At 42.9% G+C, this 17,330-nt stretch overlaps 1 protein-coding gene across 2 annotated transcripts in view; it reads right to left on the reverse strand.

Annotated features, from left to right (window-relative positions):
* Nucleotides 1-17,330, reverse strand: part of DGKG (diacylglycerol kinase gamma) — a 235,443-nt gene that overhangs the window by 158,373 nt on the left and 59,740 nt on the right. For both annotated transcript variants that reach the window (XM_056121394.1, XM_056121393.1), the window contains exons 3-5: nt 16,121-16,197; nt 9,146-9,311; nt 8,563-8,625 (exon numbers count right to left, since the gene is read on the reverse strand). In XM_056121394.1, coding sequence (XP_055977369.1) covers nt 8,563-8,625; nt 9,146-9,311; nt 16,121-16,197 — 306 coding nt within the window. The remainder of the gene's footprint in view (nt 1-8,562; nt 8,626-9,145; nt 9,312-16,120; nt 16,198-17,330) is intronic.

A 17,330-nucleotide genomic window follows, 5' to 3' on the forward strand; every position in this document is an offset into this window, starting at 1 on the left:
AACATAGAGAGAAAATCACCAAAAGATGAAAAAGCTGCACTAAGAAAGAACTCCAGAGATCTGCAGAAGGTTCACTTTGAGTAATTGACAAGGAGCTTTCTTTCATTAATTAGTTGAATGGTGATTAGTATACAGATTTCAGCATGAGGAAGAAATTAGGATTAGAAAATACAATTCCTAGATTTCACAGAGAATCAAGAATCCTATTTGTGTTCACCCACCAGAATAGAGCATCTTCACAACTCACAAATCATTAGATAGAGTATGAGAGTTTTGCTTTTGTAGACGGGAAAAATTAACCCTATAATAATAATGACGCTCTGTAACAGTACCTCTCTATAAAAATAATTGGTTCTGCCTAACAAATCTTAAAAAGGTTGTCCCTCTAACAATCAAATTATTTTTGGGTCAATGATACAGCTCAGAGGGTTGAAGCCAACAATCAAATTATTTTTGGGTCGATGATATAGCTCAGAGGGTTGGAGCATGTGTCTGACATAAACAAGGCTCTAAGTTTGACGCCTGACCTGAGCACTTCCAGAGGAATATCTGTCAGTGATCCCTGGGGTCGGCAACCTGAGGCTCGTAGGTCATTGCCCCTCTTAAGTAGGACTTTTTTCAAGTAATTCTAAGTACTTCATTTATACCCAACCAATAAAGCCCAAGAATATTTATAGAATACAAATTGCTCAGTATTCAACAAGTAAGAATTTGTGATGTATAGCATAAATATATTTTCAGGTAGTTCAGATGTTTAATAAGCATATGAAAAAAGTGTTCATCATCTTTGATCATCAGGGAATCAAAATCAAAATGCCAATAAGGTATCACCTCATACCTCACTGAGACTGGGACATATCAACAAAAATAGAAAGAACCAGTACTGGGTAGATATAAGAAAAGTAAAAGGAATCTTTATCCACATTTTATAGGAATATCATCTGGTACAGCCTTGACGGTAAACTGTGTGAAGACTAACTGAAAATTAACAGTTAGGTCTTCAATGCAGGCCATTAAAATATGCAGATTACATTAAACATTTAAAAAATGATTTTAGCAACAAAAAATTATTCAACAACTAAACACAACACTGCTGATCTTTAAGTCTTTACTTGCTGAAAAAGGCAAAATAATTTTTTCAGATAAAATTCTATAAAGCTTTACTAAACAAATTGTAAAGAAAATCCATGTACATGATATAGAAGGATAAAGAATACTTAATCTGGAAAACACTTGGGTAAATACAAGAACCATGTTCTTCATTTAGTTAATCTTTTCTAAAATAAAATTAATTGCTAAAGCAAATACTGTAATGTGTTGTGTGATTTACAATTTAATATACAGAAGTGGGCTGGAGCGATAGCACAGTGGGTAGGGTGTTTGCCTTGCACGTGATTGACCCGGCCAACCCGAGTTCGATTCCTCTGCCCCTCTCGGAGAGCCCAGCAAGCTACTGAGAGTATCTCACCCGCATGGCAAAGCCTGGCAAGCTACCCATGACGTATTCAATATGCCAAACACAGTAACAAAAAGTCTCATGATGGAGACGTTACTAGGCCCGCTCGAGCAAATCAATTAACAACGGGAGGACAGTGCTACAGCAGTGCTATACAGAAGTGAAAGGAATGATAACACAAAAGGTCTTTTTTTACAGGATAAATTCAGTTTTGTTGAAGTCCACTGAATAGGCTCACTTCCTCTGATTAGTCTGAGCTTCTATGCCTGAAATTAGTGTAATTATTGGTATACAGAATATTGCATGAGGAAATGTACTTTAGTAAAAAAGGGGATGTCTAGATCATCCTTGAGCCCAGTGTTTAAATATAGGAATAGCAGAGGAGGGAAGAAATCAAAGGGGGAAGACAAGAACCGGAAGTAATGGGTGAAGGGCTTCAATTATCCTGGTGATACCGACAAGTGTGTTAACCAGATATCCAAAACACAGGCTTCACAAAACTGAGGACATGAGATCTAAGCTGCAACCACTGAAACTGTGTAATGGGCCTGTCAACTTAACAGGCTTGGGTGGAGTGGCGGTTGAGGTGGAGAAGGAATCTGGGAAGAATGATGGTGGGAAATTGACACTGGTGGTGGGACTGGTTGAAATATTATATGTTTTAAACGCTACCACCAGTAACTGTGTAAATCACAGTTCTTTAATCACTGTCACTGTCCTCCCGTTGTTCATCGATTTTGCTCGAGTGGGCCCAGTAACGTCTCCATCATGAGACTTGTTACTGTGTTTGGCATATGGCATATCAAATACGTCACGGATAGCTTGCCAGGCTTTAATGATTTTTTAAAATGAAATTAATATTATCAAAGGTTGATGGGAAATCCTCTCTGCACAGCACAACATCAATTCCTTCTTTCAAACATAATCATGCCCCTGCTTGCATGCAGATAGCAAATTAATCAAAGAGAAATCTGCAGGACTTTTACATCCATATAAATATGCTTTCAATGGTCCCACACTTTATCTTATTTATTATCTTTCAACACATGCTTTTATTTATTTTTAAAAACAACACAAAAGTCTTGATGGAGGAAATTGAGGTCTATTGTTAAACTGCTTAGTGTACATGCAAAGTGAACAAATATTAATTCAAGGTAGATTGTGCTAAGTGAAAAAAATCCCCCCCAAATAATGCAGTAATGCAAGAAAGAGTTATAGAGAAGAAGGAAAGAGACTGAAATTAAAAATTCATCAATTTTAAAAGAGGCAGAAAAAGAGAAAGAGAGGAGAATGAACAAATGGAGCAAATAAAAAATAGTGAGATAGTTTAAAATCGAACAGTTTAAATGATCACATGCAATGCAAATAAACTAAAACTAACTAAAAGGCAGATTGTCAGATTCTATAAAAAAATTCTACAGAAAGCTTGACCTAGAAGACTGGTTCAAGCTGGAAGAATAGGGAGAATTTATGTTTATCTCATCTTGCTTTGTTAGCAAATCTACACTAAACTTGGGATCTATCTACACAAAAATTGACCTGAAACCAAGACAAATGAAACTTTGGTAGGAAAGAGTAAAAGAACAGAACTCAGATGGACTTAAGACAAAGAGAAGCTCTTTTTTAACAAAAATCAGCCACCATGAGATACACTTGTCAAAAAGTTTTTCATGATTGGACTTCAGTCATACAATGTTCCATCACCCATCCCTTCACCAGTGTACATTTCCTACCATCAAGATCTTCAGTTTTCCCTCAGCCTGCCTCAGTGGCAGGCACCTCTGTCTGTCTGTCTGTCTGTCTCTGGCATTATGGTTTGCAATACAGGTACTAAAAGGTTATTGTGTTACTCAGAAAAAAAATCCCGTTACAGGTTAGTGAACTGTAACCAGAAAAACAGATTTTATTTGGAGGTTTTAGAAGGTGATGAGGGAGGGAAAGAGAGAGTAACACACTCAAGGGAGAACATGGGCTTCTCCAAGGGTGGAGAGAGCTCCTACACACACACCCCAGCATTAGCTGTGGAAGCATAAGCTTCTCAAGAGGGGAGATGGGGGCGTCACATGTGCTGGGCCACGTGGGCACAAGCAGCACATGGGATTGGGCAGCATATGCGCCACAGAAAGAGATTCTAAACAGAAGAAACTTACCCTCTGTCTTAGGAAGATTTGCATCCAACGCTCAGCACCCCAATCCTACAACCTTTATTTGAAACACTGGGACAGGAGACGAGAAGCTGGAGGGTATAAAGAGGGTGCAGGGGCACTGTCAGGCTCCTTCTGATTTTCTCTCAACCTTGCTAATAGTGCTGGTGAGACACTGCTAACAGTGCTCACTCTCCATAATAATAGAATTCAAGGACAAATTCCTGAGTCATTCTTCCCAGCCATTGCACATAATTGAGCTTGCCGAGGCCTGAGAGATAATCAAGTGTGCTTTCTCTTGGCAGACAAACAGACCTGGCCCCTGCCAATGCACATCAAACTGCTAGCAGGCAAGCTCTATAACAGAAGCTACATACAGAAAAACATAACTCGTTACCTAACTTGTTACCCAGTGTGTTCACCGTGCTCCCTTGTCCACCCCTGACCAGTCATATTTTGCTTTTTCCTAGCCCTAGCTGGCCTCAGCTTGCGTGCTCTATCATCAGATGGGATGGAGGTGCCAGCCTCCTCTTAAATTTTTCTGCTAAAGAATAAAGTAGATGAACCAAAAAAAATACAACAGAGTAGTTCAGCAACCAGACGGAATAAGCCAGAAACTGAATCAGTGAGCTTGAAGGTAAAGTAGAAGAAATCATCTAAAAGACCAGCAAAAATAAGAAAACACTAAAAACAATGACATTAACACAAGCTCAATATGTGACAGCATCAAGATGAACCACATTTTCATTTAGGAGTTCCAAAAGAAGAGGGGGGGAAATTCTGTTTTTGCAGGAGCCTCCCAAGCAATGCTCAAGTGGTCCATGGGTCATTTCTAGAGATGCTCAGCCAACCAGCTTAGACAGTTCAATGCTAGGGCTTGGTGATGCCGCGTTGCTTAGGTCCAGTAGTGCTGGGGCCATGAGGGCCACACCCAATGGTGTGTGGGGAATGTGGTGCCGGGGAATAAACTTGGCTCCCTCAACGTGCAAGGACCCTGTCCTTAGCACATAGCATGCCGCCAGCCTTAGGGCGGATTTCTCCTTTGAAGAAATGAGAGCTGAGAATTTCCCTAAACAGAAATAATAGTCATCCAGCAGCAATGTCAAAACTTTTTAACAAATGGTGCAGGGGGAAAAAAAGAACTTTTACTTGCACCTTACACCATAAACAAAAAATTACTAAAACTGGGATAGAGATTTAAATAAAAAATCTAAAGCCATAAGATTTCCAGACGTGCATAGGAGAACCTGTTTGTGATCTTAAGTTACACTAACCACCAATTACCCAATACAGAAAATAAAAAGTTTGACTTCATCAAAAATAATAAAATTTGTTCTTCAAAAGACATTTAAGAAATGAAAAGAGGAGTCACGGACAGAAAAAATATTTTCAAGTTATACCTGATCAAGAACTTGTATCTAGAACATATAAAGAACTCTGAACATTCAATAGAAAATCAAATAACTCAGAAAGTGGGAAAAAGATTTAGACATCTCGCTAAATAAAATAGATGTCAACTGAACACATGAAAAGATGCCCAGTATCATTAGTCCTTAGGGAAACTAAACAGTGAGATGCCACCTCACCCACCCCTCTTAAAATGGCTAAATAGCAAAAAGACTGCCATACTGAGTTACACATGGGAATCTGAAGCAATAATATAAAATACTCTTTTATCTTTATTTTTTGGGGGGTATTCAGGGGTTACTCCTGGTTCTGCATTCAGGGATCACTCCTGAGGGATTGGGGTGCTGGGGATTGAACCTGTATTGATTACGTGCAAGGCCAATGACCTATCCACTGTACTATTGCTCCTGTCCTCTTACTTTTTTTTAAACTTTTAAAAAATGTATTGAAGTTTTGTGAATTACAGCATTGTTAATGATGGTTTCCCAGGAACATAATTCCAACCCCACACCCATCACCAGTGTGCTCTTCCTTCTCCCAAGGACCCCAATGTCCCTTACATTAACACCCTCCCAGACAACTTAGTTTTGAGAATCAGGCATCCTATTGTGTTTCCTCTGCCCCTTTATTGCTACTTTGTTGTGTATATCTTCAAGTTCTATATATGAGAGAGACCATTCTCTTTCCTTTTGACTGACTTCACTCAACATGATATCTTCTGGTTCCATCCATGTTGCGGTGAATTGCATGATTTTGTTTTTTATTTGAACTGCATAGTATTCCATTGTGTATATATACACTACAGCTTCTTGATGACAGCCTTAAGTCCAGGTGTAATGACATAAATCTCTTCATGTGTGAGTTCTTGGGAAGCCCTGCCTTGTCCCACCTTTTCTCTTAGCCTCTGTATTGCCGTCACTGCTTTCTCATTGGGTCATGTTGGCCTTGTGGGAAGAATTCCAGACTAGATGCAGAAAATGAATATTCTCCTACAGGGTTCTGCTACATGGTGTGTGATCTTGCATAAATTAACTTACTCCCCCACACTCAACTTCATCTCTTTTCTCATCTCTTACATTGGGGACCTGCATTAAAATTGCCTGGTCATGTTCTCACAGGACATGAGAGGTGTTCATGAATATACTGTTAAGTGAAAAACAAAGTTGGATCCACACTTACATATAAAATCTGGTGACAATTATATAAAATATTTTTAGGAAAAGACCTACAAAGACATGTATGTGCAACTGCGTTGGTAGCATTCTGAGTCCTTCCTTCCTACGTTCTTTTGTTCTTTCCTTCCTTTTTTCTTCCCTTCCTCACTCTTTGCATTTTCTACAATATGGGCAAAAAAATTATAATTGGGAAAACTAAGAAAAATGAGGGCCCTGATTTGATATTTTAATATTACAAGTTGCTGGAATGTTTCCACAATTGGACAAACAAACAACATAAAAACTAAGACCAGTTTTTCACATTTTGGGGATTCCTCTTGAAGTTGTAGATACTTGGTCTAAGAAAGTCTCTTGGTAAAGAATTGGAGCCAGATGCTTTTCACTATTTTTTCTTTTTTTGCTTAGAATCACAAAGCTTCCAGTTTTGCCTTTTCTTCACTTCATGAGGAAAAATATATGTCATAACAAGCCTGCTCTATTCATTTTAAGTTTAAAACTTATTTTTGACTTAAATTAATATGACCAAGGAGCAATGGATCTAGCATGGTGAGTGGGGTGCTGGTCATGGAAGGGATGTGGTAGAGTCTCCCCCTGTTACTGTCCCTGAAGTTCATAGGGGGCATCATTGTCTTTCATTATTGTTTTCTGGCATCATATCAGCAACTTGGAATTTGCCAAATTTATGATCCCGAATCTTTAGCAACCATTATCTGCTTTCCATCTATTGTGAATTCTTGATCTTACTGGTCCTTCTGTTAAAACATTAAAAACTATAATCTTTCAAATAATCTTTTGGCTGTAACTGAAAAAGATTAGAAGTACATCTAGTATCACTGGAAGATATCTTCTCTTCCTAGATTCTTCATTATAATAGGTTCTCAGAGGATTAAGATAATCTCTTTCATATCTTGTTATTTATAGATTTTTGAAAGAACAAGAAAACTCCAAAATGTCTTTGTTCTCTGTGTATATCCCAAAGGCTGAAATTTATTGCAAGGCTTAATTTTTTTTCTCCAGATGATAAGGCATAAGAAACACATCTGACCTGAGATTTTCTGTATTTGAAATTCCAAGAACAACTTAAAGGAAGAGAGACCCTGAGAGCCCTTTCATGAGAATAGCACGTCCAACTGAGACACTTGGCGACTAAGGGCAGAGGTGCAAGGATATCTTGGCAGATCGTGATCAGTCCAAAGGAGAGTCAACTGCTGGAGGGTAGCCAGGAAAATAATTTCCAATATTTACTGAACATTTAGTACATGCTAGGAACTGTTCGAAGCATGTTTCACATGTACCTCACTTAAACCTTTATATCAACACTTATTATCATCTCTTGCTATAAATAGGGATACCGAGGCACAGAAAGAGTGGACGCTTTAAGACTGGTCAATTTTGGTTTGAATCTCCAGCCCTGCAGACACACAGAGGTATAGAATCTCTTGAAGTCTCACTTCTTTAATGTATAAAGCAGTGTGATCTTGAAGGCTCAATAAAATATGTAATAAAGCAGGTGCTTGGCACATAGATCTTTCAGACATAGTCAGCCTGCTTTCCATGGCCCCTCCTAAGTGATTAAGATGGCAGCATTTGGATGTTGTTGGAAGTAAATCACAACAGTCTCAACCTCCTGCCTCACTCAGCTAGAATAGTCACAGTAGTCAACCCTGGAGCCAAGTCTTTGCCAACTCTTTTCTCTCTGTTCTCTGTTCTCTCTGTTTCTGTCTCTCTGTCTCTCTCCCTCTCTCTCTCTCTCTCTCACACACACAATTATGATCATCCTGTTGTTCATCAATTGCCTCGAGCAGGCACCAGTAACGTCTCCTTTGCCCTAGCCCTGAGATTTTAAAAAGTGCCATATTCAAGGCTCTTTCAGGGTTAGGAGAATGAGACCCATCATTGTTACTGGTATTTGGCATATTGGGTACGCCACGGGGAGTTTGCCAGACTCTGCCGTGTGGGCAGGTTACATTTGGTAGCCTGCCGGGTTGTCCAAAGTAAGAGTGAGATAATAAAATGACTATAAAACCCAGCTCTCTCTCTCTTTCTCTCTCTCTCTCTCTCTCTCTCTCTCTCTCTCTCTCTCTCTCTCTCACACACACACACACACACACACACACTCAAAGTCCAATCATACATTTTCTTCAGATAAGGTGCCCCTCCCAACTCCCATACTCCACTGTAAACCCATCAGAAGTAAACATTTAATAACCCTCTTTTAAGAATCTTCCATCCAGTTCCAGAATCCTACCACTTGCGATTTGTGAGGTCCCGTGACAGAGAAGCAGACAAGAAGATCACCTTTTGCTTATGTTTTTCCACTCTCCCCCAAGGGTGAGGTATTACCCGCCCTTTCCCCAAATCTTCTATTCCAAAAGCTTACCTGTATCTGGGGCACAGGCCTCATCTGCTTTGGCAGCATTATCCTCATTTTGGATGTTGGGATCTAGAGAACAAGGAGAAAATATCAACAACAGTCTGTAGCCTCCAATTTCTTACAAAGGGGCAGGTAGGGGGGTGCTTCTCCTGAGTATGGACCACAAAGTGTGTGTCTCTGGGTTACTATCAGTTGGGTTCGTGCTAACTTCTTGGGCTTAACTCTCTTCCCTCATAATAACCCAAGCTCCAGAAAGAAAGTGACTCTACCTTACCCTTCCTTTATACTCCCAGGCTAGTCTCAGTCTGGACACAAACCCTAAACATGTTCTATCCATGAAAAGCCTTTTGTGGCCCTGCTGTATGTGAGCTGGTGTCTCCTCTCCCCCCCCCCCCCCCCGGTACACTCCACTCTGAGTGGTAGGATCTTTATTACTACTAACTGTGGGCCCTAAAAGGGGAATAGACCTGGCTCCCTGGTCCCCATTCCCGCCCATAGGGAAGGCCCTGCACTCAGGGGACCCTGTGCATAGTGCGATGGTAAGTGGGACAAATTTCCCTTCCATCTTAGAGAATACCGGTCCATGTACCTGGGCCACAGGCCTCGCTGTTGCTGGCCCCCTCCTTTGGATGGTCAGGGGTCTCTTGTCTGGGTTTCTGGCTGAAGGCCAGGAAGAGATGTGTACTCAATGGCTGAGGAAGGTCCACCTCCAGGTATGATCTCATGAACAGCTTGAAGACATCATAGCTAATCGGCTGAGAAGGAACACAAGGGAAAAGTCAGTGGAGAAAGGCCCAGGAGAGGGAGAAGAGGAAAGGGAAGCTGGCAGGGGAGAGAAAGAGGGAAGGGGAGGTAGAAGGAAGTGAGAGGATTAGTGAGGGTGGGAATGCAAAGGGTCAGGGATCAGCAGAAAGGAGGAAAGAGAGAGACCAGGTTGGTAGTTACGGGTGGGGGCTGGCGACGACAGAACCAGAGGAGACTTAGCCATCTGACTAGATGGAGACTGAGCACTGTTGGTGGGGGTCACTGTAGGGGCTCTCCAGGAGTCCAGACACATGGGAGGGATGAGGCCAGTGCTCTGGAATCCTAGTGAAGACGAAGAAGATTGTAGTGGAACACATGAAAAAATCATCGGGGCTGTAGGAATAGCACAGCGGGTAGGGCGTTTGCCTTGCATACGGCCGACCTGGGTTCGATTCCCAGCATCCCATATGGTTCCCCAAGCACCACTAGGAGTTATTCCTGAGTGCATGAGTAACCCCTGTGCATCACCTGGTGTGACCCAAAAAGAAAAAAAAAATCGTGTCTTCTGTGGTATCTTAATTTTCTGCCTGTTCTCCAAGTGAGGTGATTCCCAAGTGGTCACATCTCAGGAGACGAGAAGACAGAAAAAAAGGGACAGGCTCTGCCCTTCATTGCTTTCCTAACTGACCTTCCTTCAAGGCAACAGGGGAGCATGCCTGGCAGAGCAGCTCTCAAAACATGTTCTGGGGGAGATTTAGTCACAGAGAGAAGCTTGGGAAGTCAGGGACAGAAGGGAGAGCCAACGCACATCTTAAACTTGAAGCTCTCCCGGCTGTCTCTCTCCCAGCACTGCCTGGCTTCAGGTCCAAGGCTGGGAGCCATCACACCAGAAAGTGCCGTGGCACCCAGCAAACACTCCACAGCAACAACAGTTGGCCATGAGTCATCGCTGGCTTGAGTTGTGATGGCATCAGATTCTCCAGCAACTCAGCAGAGGATCCTGGAAATTGCTTGAGGAAGCACCACTCTGAGTTCTGCGGGGCAGGCCGGCTTTGGTGAAGAATAACAGCGATGATCAGAAAGTCCTTTAGGGCATCTACTTGGCTCTCCTTCCAACAGCCTCACAGCTTGTTAAACCCCTGTTTTGGGGGGAGGGTCTAGGAGCTGCCTTCCTGGATCTGAGAGCTGGTTCCTATGCACACAGTCAGGTTTAAGAAAAAAAGTCTTGGTTCTGCACTCACAGGCAGGTTCACTGGGCCCCAGGCAGAGCGGTGGAAGTCTGATCTAGTTGGACAGAGGGCAAGGACAGTCTTACCAGATTACAGGACCTCAAAGCAAATGGTAGACTCACATTTCTTGTGAGCTGTCAGTCTCCCCATGCCTTTACTGTCCTTGACTTGGTCTATTTCATGAGTCCTCTGTTTCTCAGGCCCACACCCTTGCCACCTTTGCCCTTTTCTTACACACCTTACCCCTTTTCCCTGTATATCAGAGAAAAATAATTTCTTCTTCTTTTCCCAGTGGAATCTATTCACTCTGACCCATACTTCCACCCTCCCTGCTGTGAAGGCATCTCTCAGCATCTGCTTTTCTCCCTGTGAGCACATTCAAATCATCATTCCAAAGAGGTGGCTGCCTACTAGAACCACGAGCCTGGCCTTCCCTTCTGACCACATGAGCTATGATGTCTAACTTTCCTTGGGAGAACTGAAATTGCTTGTCTCCAAACTTTCAAAATCATATATCCCTTGAGAATATTTTTGAGCATGCATTCCCTTCAACATTTATTGATAAATAATACACATGGACTAATCTGTTTCTATACTATTCATCATAAAAGATATCAAAAAAATTGAAAAATAGGAATCAGATAACAAAAAAAGCAATGTAGACAGGTTTAACTTCCACATTCCAGTGGGTAACCCCCCACATTCCCTGAGTCCTGTGGCATCCACAGCCATCCCATAATCCCACTTTCGCCTATGTTTGCAGCTGTTTCAAGTTCTGAGATCATTCTGGTCTTCCATTACTTCTCCTGTGGACCTTCACAATTTTGTCCTCCCTGAACTCTGTGTTCTTTCCTAGATAAACTTCTGTGCACTTTACATGAACGGCTTCCTTCTCCACCTGTTAAAACCCTAAGCATCCTTTAAGGTACAACCAAGATGCCACCTCTTCCAGGTTGCCTGGGATTATCTCCTGTGCCCAAACCGCTATACTTTCCAACCTAGGTTACTGTCTTTTGACACTCATGACTGTTTCATCTATTAATATATAGTTGTTAAGCAACTTATTCAAGTCCTGTACTATATCTAGACTTGGCTAAGCTTCTGAAAGATAGTCAAATGTCTTACTTCATCTTTGGGTACCACCATCCCATCAGTGTTTGTTGATATTTTAATGGATGCTGAATTCCTAATGGATGCCCTTAGCTTTTTCAATGGTTACCAAGTTTAATGCACTAACCTGTATGCACCAAACCTTCTTGGTGCCAAACACAGTACTGATACTTAACAAAACCATGAATGAGGCTTGAGTCATTACCTTTAAGAGACGCAGTAAAGGCATTACAATTCTAATAGAGAGCAACAGTTCTGAGTGCTATAGGAAAAGAGACGACAGGCAGCTTGAGAACTTAGGATGTAATGATGACTGAATGTATGTACAAGTACTTATGGATCTATAGTGGTAAAGGATAAACCCAGCAATATAGACCATGCATGAGAATGAGCCTTGCATGGGGAAGCATTCATGTTACAGATGCTCTGGAACTCAGAGATTTTCCCAGGCTGGTCAGCCTTCTGACCTGACTCCTGGTCCTAAGCTCCTATTCCTTCATCTGTCACAGATGTCGGTGCTGAAAATCCCTGTCACTCCCTCTACATTGCCTATCTTCGGAGAAACACTGCTATGTGCCACTTTTAGAATGAGAGCTTAGTCGCAAGAGAGTGTACTCTTTTTGAGTACAGACAAGGCTGAGAGTAACTGCTCAGTAAAATGGTGTGATGGGAAGGGTGGGAGCCTGAGAACCATCCCTAAGCCAGAGAATCTGCCACCATGACACCTGTTGGCAATTTCCTGAGACCTTGGCATAATATTTTAGGCCTTGCCATTGCCCCGTTCCCCTTTCTTCTCAGGGAATGCAACTTCTGTGCAAGAACTAGCTGGACAATTACTGTCACTACAACCAGAGTAAAGAGAAGGTATAAATTCCTAGAGACTGGGTGGAACACTGACCCCACACTTCCTAGATGGCATCACATTTAAGTCTCCAATAAATAGTGTCAGATGGGCCTAGAACTGCCCTTTTGTGGCTGAGGACAACTGGGAGAATACAGCTTGCTCAGAGTGAGAGGGCTAGTGGCAGGGATGCAATAGATGCGTGCAAGTCGTAGATCTCTGCATCAGCCTTGTCCCTTCTACTCGGCTGGACTCTCGCTTGCTTTCCCAGATCAGTGTCACTCCCTTCTCCAGGCTCCCCTGGCACCTCTGCAAACTTTCCCCAGCGCAGGCCCCTTCCCACAGCGAGCAACTTTCTCACGGAGACAACGTCCTGATGGCAGCAGGAAGCCATCAAGTTGATGAGAAATGAAACCTCGGTTGTTTCCCCGAGCCTCTGGCGGGACCTTACACCTACTAGCAGCCAGCCCCACTGTGAGAGAGAATAGAAGCAGAGTGACAGACCTCCGCCGGGACCCAGCAGGGCTGGCCTGGCGGAGGTGGGGGTGGCAGCTGCCTGGTAACTGCCAAGCTGCTGCCAGCTTGGGAAAGCTCCCAGGCCTTCACACCAAATTGTTCTCCTCCTACTCGGCAGCCCTGGGGCCCACAGGATGATTAGCAGCCCTTGCCAGGCTTTGTTCAAGTGTTTCAGGAGCTGGGGGTGGTGTGGTAGGAGGGCAGTGAGTTTTTTGAGGTTTTTTTTTTTTTTTGTCAGCTCTGCCATCTTTTTGGCACGACTTCTTAGGAAAGTTCTTCAGAATGATGCATGCTCAGTCTTGCTCCCCAATTCTGGCCATTTTTCTCCCGTCCTATTCTCCCTGTAATGAGCACTTTCTCTTCTGAGCCCCTCCAAGGCATGCTCCAGGGCAGGAGCTCTGGGGCTCACTCTCAGTGCTCAGCAGAGAAGGAGATGACGCAAAGATTGTGGAAAGACACGATTAAGGTAGGGAACCGGCTTCTTTCCTAGTTGGTCCTGTCTGTCACTTTCCTACGATCGAGAGTGATGTCACTGAAGGACCGAAGGGAGGGATGAGTTGGAAACATTTTAGAGAGGGCCAGGGAGATTGTTCAGTGATCATCCAAAGCCTGTGCATGGGTCAGAGCTGCATGGTCCCACAAGCACTACCAGGTGTAGGTCTGGGGATCCCCAGCACTGCTGGCCAGAGCACCATGGTATCTGGTTGGCCAAGCAATGATGGGAGTAGTCTTCCAAAAAGATTCAACAGATTCTGGGGAGTAGGAACAGAAGAGGCACCGTATACAGGGTAGCAATAAAAATTTATTACAGTTAAGGTATGTGTTTACAATGGTGTTGACAAATTATGGTCATGACGTACAATTACCTCACCTCACTAACACAAATGAGGGTGCATTTTTTAAGTGGATTGTAAAGTGTTAGACACTTGGCAAAAATGATCTAATCTAATTTACTCATCTGTAATTTTTTTTCTGGAACATAGCAGTGAACAACAACAACAAAAATCGAACGTGAATGAGACACTTAAATAAGTTATATCAAGTGACAGATGGTGAAAATTACAAAAGACGAAAGCATGGCAGAGCAGGGGGATGAGAAGTGTAAAGAATGAGAATTTCAAATCTAAGCTAGGGAAAGTGACATTCACTGAGGTCATTTAAGCGAATACTTGGAGGAAGCGAGGAACAAATAACGGGAAAGGGATGTTCCATACAGAGGCAAAACCAGGTGCAGAGATTAGAGTAGTCTTAGCTTGTTTAGCAACATTGAGAGAGCAATATGCTTGGACAGAAAGGAGAGGGAGGTTATGGGAGGGATCAGAGAACAGAAGGGTGGACATGGTAATGACCTTGACTTTTACTCTGAATAAAGGAAGGAGGAAAACACGAAGGATTGTTCAGTATAGCAGTGCAATGATCTGGCCTTAGTTTTAGCAGATTTTCCAAGAAGTATAATAACATACTTTTTGTTTGTTTTGTGGCCACATCCAGCAATGCTGAGGTCTTACTCCTGATTCTGCACTCAGGAATCATTTTCTGAGGCTTGGGAGACCCTACATGGTGCTTGGAATCAAACCTGAGTCAGCCACAGGGAAGGCAAGTGAACTACTAGCCATATGATGACTCCATCCTCAACAGACCTTTTCAAAAACTTTTCAAACTCCAGAGCAGAAATAGGAGCCCCTTTAGGTGATTGAGTAATCCGGGCAGAACATGGTGATGCCTCAAGTCAGGGTAGGAGCGTGCAGGTGTTGTGAAGTGAAAGAGTTTGATGACAACTTGGATGTGGGAAAGAGAAAAGCTGATGATGATTCAATAGTTTTAGGTTGAAAGCTTTGAAGAATAGGCGTTACCATTTACTGAAGCAGGGGTAACTGCTAGAAAAACAGATTTTACAGGGGAAGTTCAAAGAGCTCACTTTAGCACGTTAGGCTTCAGGCGCCTGTTTGAATTTTAAGTAGAAATGTCAAGTAGAGGAGTGAGAGGAAAACCAGGAGAATGCAGTGAATCTCAAATTAAAAAAGTGGAGAAGGAGCTGACCAACTGTGTTCATTGTGCTGTTGAGGAAAATGGCCTCTGAATTTAGTCACCTGGAATTCATGGGCTCTCTTGACCAATACTCTGAACGGAAGAGTGAGGTTGCATATTGATTGTGGGGCTTTTAAGAAAATGGAGCAGTGAAATTTAGACAAATAACTGCAACAGCTTTGTGATAACGGGCAGGAGAGAAATGCGGTGGTAGCTGGAGGGAGAAGTGATGTTCAGGAGAATGCTTTTATTTTTTTATACAGGAGAAATGACCGTATGTTCATATATTGATTTTTAAGAACTATAGGAGAAAGATGATGATGGTGTGTGTGCATGTGGACATGTATGTGAGAGACAGAGGGAGAGAAAGAGGGATAAACAGGGAGAGGGGTGGCTGGAGTGATAGCACAGCAGGTAGGGCATTTGCCTTGCATGTGCCCAACCTAGGTTCGATTCCCAGCATCCCATGTGGTCCCCCGAGCACTGCCAGGAGTAATACCTGAGTGCATGAACCAGGAGTATAACTCTGTGCATCTCCGGGTGTGACCCCAAAAGCAAAAAACAAGCAAGCAAACAAACAAAAAAAAATAGGGAGAGGGAGAGCATGAGAGAGACAGGGAGAAACGCATTCCTGAACCAATCAATGACTCTCAATAGACTATAAAGAGGAGATTGAGTGTACACCTGGAGGGCATGGACTGAGAAAAAAGCATGGAAAGTTCATTGCGGGCAATAGGAGAAAAGGTAACAGTGTAGGCATGTGAGTACCAAAAGAAATTTGTGGGAGATCTCTTTTGATTGCCTAAATTTTCTCAGCATAATAGAAAATATGGTTCTATTTCTAAATAGAAAATATGTGCAGGGGAACCCAAAGTGAGAGATTAGAGGAGAGAAAAGAAGGTACAATAGGAGAGTGAAAAGGGAAAAAGGACATAGGAAACAAAGTTCCAAGTAATACCAATGGCTCCAGATTTATGGGGAAATATACTGAAAAGCCAGGTTTTATGGGTAAGCTAAATTATCAGGAGAGAAATTTTTGAAAAGTTGGAAAGTACTTTTTTTTCCTTAAAAAAGGCTGAAATAGAAATGTTCTTACCTCACGCAGGTCATATTTTTTGAGGCTCCCATCTTTATTGAATTCAGCCAATACGTCCTTTATCTTCTTGGAAGAATCTAGGGAGATATAATGTCCATGTGAAACACTGGTGAACAGCAGATGGGAGCTGAGCCAACTAAACTCTTTCTGGTTAACCTGAGTTACAGTGGAGTGAGTCCTCATGTACAGGGACATATAGAGGAATTTTATTCCTATATGACTTCTGATTTCTTTTTTTTTTCACTTTATTCTCTCTCTTGGACTCTGTGCCAGGTGTGGGGTGGGTGAGAGCCCTCCCCACCCCAAGGGACCCAGCCCGGGAAGCTGACCTCCACTGTCGAACCATCATCACGCTCCAGGCTGTTTTCTGGATGCTCAGGTGAGCCTCACATAAGAATGAAGTCCCATGGAACCCAGATAATGCAGAACTTTGTGACCTTAGACTGAGGACTCAACGGGACCTGGAGCAGAGAACCTCTGCCTGCTTCCCCCAGTCTCTGCTGACTCAGGGATCACACCCATAAGCCACACCCTGCCGGCTCCATATAATCTCCTCATCGGCCACCCTCCAGAACTCAAGGATGCTCCTCCCAGACGAGAGTATAAAAGAAGGTTCCCAGAACCATGCCGCTGGACTCCACGACAGGCTGTGGGGCAGGTGAGAGCCCTCCCAACTCCAAGGGACCCAGCCCTGGCAGCCGAGCACCACTGCCCAACCACCGCCATGCTCCAGGCTGCTTTCTGGACACATTATAAGACACTTCCTAACCCATTTATGCTTCTTGGAGAGCCTGGCAAGCTACCAAGAGTATCCTGCCCGCACGGGCAGAGCCTGGCAAGTTCCCCGTGGTGTATTCAATATACCAAATACAGTAACGACAATAGGTCTCATTCCCCTGACCCTGAAAGAGCCTCCAACCATTGGGAAAAGATGAGTAAGAAGAAGCTGCTAAAATCTCAGGGTTGGGAGGATAGAGACGGTATTGGCGCTTGCTCAAGTAATTCGACGATCAATGGGACTACAGTGATACAATGACAGTGATTCTCTCTCTTACTTTATGAATTATTTTTAAATAAAATCTGATCAGTGTTATGTTCCTGCTCAAAACACTTCAATAGTGCTCAATTTCCTCAGAATAAAAGCAAATCCACTTAGTTCTGTATAAGAGTACTTGATGGTTGATTTAGCCTTCTCCTTAGTTTTTACCTT

The sequence above is a fragment of the Sorex fumeus genome, unplaced genomic scaffold (genome assembly GCF_029834395.1).
Source record: "Sorex fumeus unplaced genomic scaffold, SorFum_2.1 ptg000044l, whole genome shotgun sequence".
NCBI lineage: Eukaryota > Metazoa > Chordata > Mammalia > Eulipotyphla > Soricidae > Sorex > Sorex fumeus.